The sequence below is a fragment of the Magnolia sinica genome, chromosome 7 (assembly GCF_029962835.1).
Source record: "Magnolia sinica isolate HGM2019 chromosome 7, MsV1, whole genome shotgun sequence".
Lineage (NCBI taxonomy): Eukaryota > Viridiplantae > Streptophyta > Magnoliopsida > Magnoliales > Magnoliaceae > Magnolia > Magnolia sinica.
The window spans coordinates 91,066,337-91,073,383 of record NC_080579.1 but is presented as its reverse complement, the minus strand read 5'-3'; the positions used below and the strand labels follow the sequence as shown (position 1 = coordinate 91,073,383).

Genomic DNA, 7,047 nt, shown 5'->3' with positions numbered 1-7,047 from the left:
CTGAAGCTAAATTCACATTTAACCTCATTTCTCTATCAACAAATGATTGAACTTGTGCATATTTCACCCATTTGGCATTCATCAAGACAATAATCAACACAATATCAACAAAACAATTAATTTACCAAAACAAACTACAAATGTCTTCCTTTCCTAGCCTTCCACCCACAACATCTTTGAGAGAGTAGTATGAATTAAAAATAAAATAAAATAAAATAAAAATACAAGCAAATGACCTGTAGCATCTTGTCTATGAACCTTGCAGCATTAGCAATTTTTTCCAATATAGCACTTGCCTAACCATATGCGATATTCTCCTTTATAGTAGTTGTGAATAAGATGGGCTCTTGGCTAACAAGACCGATCTTCTCTCTGATCCATCCAAGCTGCAGCTTCTTCAAGTTGATGCCATCTATGAGCACTATACCAGCTTGGGGGTCATGGAACCTCTCCAACAGGCTGATCATTGTCAACTTCCCACTGCTGCTCTCTCCAACTAGAGCCGTAGTCATGCCACTTGGAACATGTAACGAGAACCTAGAAAGTACATGAATCTCAGGTCTTACAGGGTAGCTAAAGCAAACATCTCTCAATTCTATATCACTGTTGATATCTTCCAACACAATTCCACTTGTGTCGTATGAGTTGATCTCTGGTTTCCGTTTGATGGTCTCAAACATCTTGTATGCTATTGCTCACCCTGTTGCAAATGCATTCACAGATGGGGAAGCTTGGCCTAGAGACCTGGTTCAAAAAAAAAAAAAAACAAGATTGCTCTGATCCTTTTTTTTTTTGTGCGCAGCAAAAAGGAAGATTAACATACCTGGAAACCTATTATAATTATTTTAGAATTGATGGAGTGTTTTATAGTCTTGTAATTGCAGACTCTTAATTGTCCATAGCACAAAGATCACACGAATTGGAATATCCTGTCTGTCCAAAATTTGGACTTAAGTTTATAGCCATCCAAATTCCAACCCCTGAATGGGAAGGTTAGAATGGTCTGATCAAAGTGCTTCCCTACAATGGCAGGTAATACATCATTGTCTTTACGAAATAGATGGTCGAAATTGTTGATTGAAATATATTTCAAAAACAGTCCTTACTGTTCCTTTCATAGGCGTTTGATCCAATGGTCAGAACCGGCTGATCATTGTGATGTTAACAAGGGTGCGGAAGGGAACAGGAAGTGGAAACTACAAGATTTTCTGCAATTGATGAGCACCATGCAAAGTTTAGGTATCAATTTTGATAGACTAGAAAAGTCACAGTTACAAAGACATGAAAACAAAACCCAAAATATGTAGGAATTAGGCGGCTACGGCCAAAGAAATTAGAAATTAAAACTGATTTTCTGAAAAAAACGGCATCAACTTAATGGAGCAAACTTAAGAAACCATTTCCGTGCTAAAATAAGTAAACATAGATTGTGACAGATGATTTTACTGATTTTGTTAACAACATATTCAGTGATTTCAAAATCATAGCTTATCTCTAACAAATCTAGAACTCATGAAATGTGTATACCTTTGCCAACCTTGCTCTCAAGAGCTTTCAACGTCTTAAGGGATGTTGTGAGATCATTAGCCCAAATGTTACGACTGTCAACAACTCCAGCAAACAGATACTTGTTGGAAGGAAAACCCAAACTCTCGATCAATTCAAGGGTCTTCTCTCCACGAACCAGATCAAACCCAATAGCCGAGATGCCCTTCAATGACGTGATAGTCCTACAACCAGGTCAGTGAACTGGGTCAGGTCAAAAAAGATGGTGAAGAAAGGCTAAATCAAGCAGATCATGATGAACTAACAATATTGCTTATAAAATGCCAACGGACTTATATGCTCCGGCCAGCACATCATCAAAGTAGGTCTCAACAATAACCTTTAGACCAGATAAGGACTCTTCCATATGTAAATAAGCATCTGTAAATGCTTTCAGTTGATGAAAGTCCAAATCCAGCACAAGCGTTGGCTCATCAAACTGCACCCAAGTAGCCCCAGCTGCTTTCAAGTCAGCCAAAACCTCTCTGCATTGATCAGTAGAAAACAGGAAAAAGAATCAATTGCCTAAATCTAACAAATTTATTGCCTTCACTCAAAACACCACAGCTAGTTAGAGGCTGTCAATCTGTCACCTCTAGTACAGATATAACACCATAACTGCCAATAACAAAGACACACACACACACACACACACACACACACACACACACAAAAAGAAAAAGAAAAAAAAAGAACTTGAGTGAGAATAATATGAGACTGGCTAGTTTCATGAACAAAAAATAAAAATAAAAATAAAAATAATTAAAAAATTTTAAAAAAAATTAAAAAAAAAAATTAAAACTCTAATAGGGATTCAAAATCAGAAATCTAAAGATAATGCTAAAAGTAAAAATCAGTACTGATACAACAACTGCAGCCCAATAACTAGCATTCATGTGAAGGGGTTAGGTGCGAGTGCGAGATACTAATGGGAATATAGTTGGCAAGTTACTAGAAAGACATTTTCAAACCGAAGCATCTCCTCCACATCAGATTCCTCAAACCGAAGCAGCCTTTCAATTTGTGGACACATTGTTCCATGAACTAAACTGTCTCAAGCTCTGCATGTGTCTGACAGATCATGTTATGAGACAAAGAACCTTCAGTGAGCTTCAAAAGTTGGGCCTTAACCTAGTGCAGTGTACCATCAAGTGATGTGGTAGCTTAACCCAGGCTGGGAGATACCAAACCATAAGCAGATCAGCCCATTGATAACATAACTGGTCTAAAAATTCAAATGCAAAGCAGATATTACCATAACAACAGCCTGGTCATATAGAAGTGGCAGAGAGAGAGAGAGAGAGAGAGAGAGAGAGAGAGAGAGAGTACTTTTAAAAGAAAAATGCTATGTAATTCAATTACATTTGTACAATTAGTATTTTTAAAGGAAAAATGCTATGTAATTCAATTACATTTGTACAATTTAACTCCGATAATTAATCATCGAAGATTTTCACATTCTCATGTTATCCATCATCATCTTAGGCCTTTCTCCCAGCAATTTGGAGTTGGCTTTTTATATGGATGGAAATATAATATCTGATTTCAAAAAATAAAAGTCTGTATATCCACCCCTCCAGCACCCAACTAAAAGGACAATGCCACACCTATCATATAGAGCAACTAAATACAAGAAAAATGCTATGTAATTCAATTACATTTGTACAATTAGTATATTTAAAGGAAAAATGCTATGTAATTCAATTACATTTGTACAATTTAACTCTGATAATTAATCATTGAAGATTTTCACATTCTCGTGTTATCCATCATCATCTTAGGCCTTTCTCCCAGCAATTTGGAGTTGGCTTTTTATATGGATGGAAATATAATATCTGATTTCAAAAAATAAAAGTTTGTATATCCACCCCTCTAGCACCCAACTAAAAAGACAATGCCACACCTATCATATAGAGCAACTAAATACAAGAGCAAAGTAAGGAGAGAGTGGTTCCAGCTAATCGGATGCAGCTTCAGTGGATCCCTAACTATGGGGCCAACAGTGATGTATTTTCCCTACATCTCCAGTCCATTTGTTTTGACAGCTCATTTTAGGGCATGATCGAAAAAATGAATTAGTATCTTCATATCTAAAGTGGAGCACACCACATGAAATTGTGATTGAATACCTGTCAATAAAAACTTGTTGAGCGCCACCAGAATGTTTATTTGCCATCCAACCTATTGATAAGGCCACAAAGGCCTAGATGAAGCGAAAGTACAAATATCAGCTTGATCCAAAACTTTTGTGGCCCACAAGAAGTTTTTAATGGTCAATCACCAATGTTTCCTGCCCTACACAAAACAGAAATAGTGCCCAAATGACCTTATTCCGTACAGTTGAAAGGACATGGTTTGGTGATCTAGATAGTTAATCTGATGGAAACAAACATGGATGAGAGATTTCTCAAATATCTGTAAGATTGGAAGATTGGAATTTACGTATTATACTAGACCTCTACCAATTTTGTGGTGGTTCAACCATCCACTCATTTGGGATTTTACAACACAGACTGTATTAACATGAAAAGTACAAATGTGTGGCAGAGTAAGGTACATATATTATGTTAATGGTAGTCAATGGTAAGTGGGAGAACAGGTTGTGTAGTTGGCATATTCAATGAAAGAAATGGATCAGGTCAGATTTTTACATCTCTAGAAAAAGGGTGATTGTATAAAAGATATGAGAGTAAGACCTTTCCAAGAGTCCAGATTCCCAAGTGACTTGGAAGTTGGAACAGAACTAACTCGAGCATACACCAAAATTAAAAACAGATCCATTTTATGTAAATTAAGCAACAATGATTAAAAAGAGAAAAGAAAACTGCCCATAAAGGTGACAAGTTAAGATTTTCTAAAATGGCAGACGTGCGTGATCTGAGCTTCCCGAACGTGCAGATCATGATGGTGAACGCAGATATTATGAGATCAACAACGTTGTCATTGAGTGTAAGCCATAGCAAAAGAAGACAAATGTGGGTATAAAAAAAATAAAAATAAAAATAAATAAATAAATAAATAGATAAATAAAACTGCAATTGAGTAGAAAGTGAATTGGGGAAAAGTATTTTGAGCTGATTTTAGATTAACTCCAGTTGCAAGTTAAGCACATTCTCAAATAAAAGCACATTACATCCACATGTTGACAGGTTAAATGAGTTCTAAAATGAAGCTAGGAAGAAAAATTTATGCAGAAAAAAAAAAGACTGGGCTTGAAGGCAGAAGGCTTTATAGTAGAAGCAAGCATGCCATTTTGTATAGATAGATTACATTTGGAAAATCCAGCCTTTCAAACCAAAAAATAAAATAAAAATGGTATTAAACAAAGTAATAAACATAATATCAGTACCCAATGTATAAGAATCAGAATCCGAAAATAAATTGGTCTAGCCAGGGTATGAGAATTCAGTAGCTTCTCTTTTCAATTTGGCCAAGTCAATGATAGATAAGATTTTATTTTATTTTTTTCATTGTTCTTTTCAATTGGTCTAACAAGATTTTTTTCAAATTGCCACTAAATATGGGCAGAGAGGGTTTTCTGCTGAGGCAACCTCTAATTGCCATTGAGATTGTTCCTTGTAGGTCAAGAAACAAGCTCAATGGCAATCTACCTAAGTGACCATTCTGCCCAATCTCAAATATGAGAATTCAAACACACCATCAATGCATTTTACTGTTTATGGTTTGTGTTCCACATGCGGGGATGCTAGGTGGGGCTCACCGTAATTTTTGTGAGAAATCTACACCGTTCATCCATTTTGAGAGATCACTTTAGGACATGAGACCAAAAATGAGGTGGATCCAAAACTCAAGTGGCCATATGAGAGGTGAGAAATCCACACCATCCCTTTTTCTAAATTTAGAATGGTTTATAACCTTCGGCTTAAAACCGTTCAACCAAGTTTCTTTTCCAAATCAAAGTTCAGCTTCTTCAGTAGAAAGTGAACCTCATTCTCTTCCTGAATTATCCAAGCATTGAGAGAGCACGGTATAAGCAACTCATAAACAAAACAGCAACCTCACAATTTTATAATCAAGACGAATGCATTATTCATCAAAAGATGAATTACAAGGTAGTATGCCATGGTATTTTGGTCGTTTCAACGAATGAATCTACCATGCAAGGGTAATACATGCACTTCAATCTAGATGATCTAATTAGCCAGCCCACTGGACACAAGCATAACCCAAAAAACCACATGAATTAGAAAATCCCTACCACCCAATCAACAGAAAGAGGGGGGGGGGGGGGGGGGGGGGGGTGGAAAGGTCACGGCCTGACGGGGAAAATGTCCATCAATTGGATAGCATCATCTGACCAAAATGAGGTTTTTACACTATTACTCAATCCATGTTGGGCCAACAATCTGGACGGCCGGTTTCTGCATGCCATGTGCATGGTGGGTACATGCATGTACTTCATTCAATCCACCAATGAATCAAATATACAGGAAAAAAAAAAACTATGATCATGCAATGCTTTGAAGAATCATACATAAAAACAATCTGATGCAGAAATCTAAAAGAATATCATCCATTTACCTCGACTCCATACTTGATAGCAACGCCAGCCAACGTATCCATCTTTGAGACGTGGTGCTCGATGTGATTGACACCGGATGATGCAGCCAACAGAAGAATCGACGAAGTCATCATAGTCCAATCGATTGTTCTCTCACTGACCAAATCGTCTGAAAAGGACTGAGAAATTCCATTACTCTGCCCTTCCTTGGTCTGCATTTCAGATAATTCGCCCACCAAAAGGAAAACAAAAACCTAAAAGCCACTAAGACATGAAATTCCAGTCCATATCCTCATCTCAAACCCTAGAAAATCCAAACAACGGAATTCGGCACCTATTTACCCAGATCCAGGATGGAGGAGGATGATTCGACGGGGATTTTGCGAAAATACCCTAGATCACTACAGCGAAAGTGGATTTTTCGTGGAAATACGTGGGATTTGTACCGTTCCAGAGAGAATCTGATGGATAATCACTAGAAGAGGAGAATTAGAGGCTTGGATTTTGATTTCCAGATCGTTTTTCCTTCAGATTTTCCTTCGCGGCAGGATTCGCAACGCTGCGAGAAACGAAAGGTAGAAAAACGGACTTTTGAGGGAAACGGATTGGCTACTCCCCCGGACACCAGCTCCGGGGCTGGTGGTCGGTGCTCTGTGGGCTCCACCCTGATGTATGTGTTTCATCCATTCCGTTGATCCATTTTTTCAGATCATTTTATTGCTTTATGAAAAAAATTAGAGGGATATAGCTCTCAGGTGGATCACATCACATGAAAACAATAGTAATTGGATATCAACCATTAAAATCCTCCTAAGGCCCAATATACTGTTTATTTGACATCCAATCTGTTAATTAGGTCATACAGGCCCAGATGAAGAGAAAAAACAAATATCAGCTTGATCTATGGCCCCCTAAATGTTTTTAATGGTCGAACCTCATTCAACACTGTTTCCTGTAATGTGGTCCACTTGAGATTTGGA

At 37.4% G+C, this 7,047-nt stretch overlaps 1 protein-coding gene across 1 annotated transcript; it reads right to left on the bottom strand.

Annotated features, from left to right (window-relative positions):
* Nucleotides 1–543: 543 nt before the first annotated feature.
* LOC131252174 (5-methyltetrahydropteroyltriglutamate--homocysteine methyltransferase 2-like) lies at nucleotides 544–2,170 on the bottom strand. The gene is made up of 3 exons (XM_058253039.1): nucleotides 1,839–2,170; nucleotides 1,528–1,730; nucleotides 544–744 (listed from the first exon to the last, which is right to left on the bottom strand). The coding sequence occupies exons 1-3, from the start codon at nucleotides 1,910–1,912 to the stop codon at nucleotides 737–739; spliced, it is 285 nt and encodes a 94-aa protein (XP_058109022.1). The 5' UTR covers nucleotides 1,913–2,170; the 3' UTR covers nucleotides 544–736.
* Between the last annotated feature and the right edge of the window lie 4,877 nt (nucleotides 2,171–7,047).

What these genes read in the sequence shown, in the direction of transcription:
- LOC131252174 (XM_058253039.1), bottom strand. Translation starts at nt 1,912, where the DNA reads ATGGAAGAGTCCTTATCTGGTCTAAAGGTTATTGTTGAGACCTACTTT. An exon ending in GTGCTGGCCGGAGCATATAA is followed by an intron (nt 1,731 to 1,838) that starts GTCCGTTGGCAT and finishes ACCTGGTTGTAG; the next exon opens with GACTATCACGTCATTGAAGG.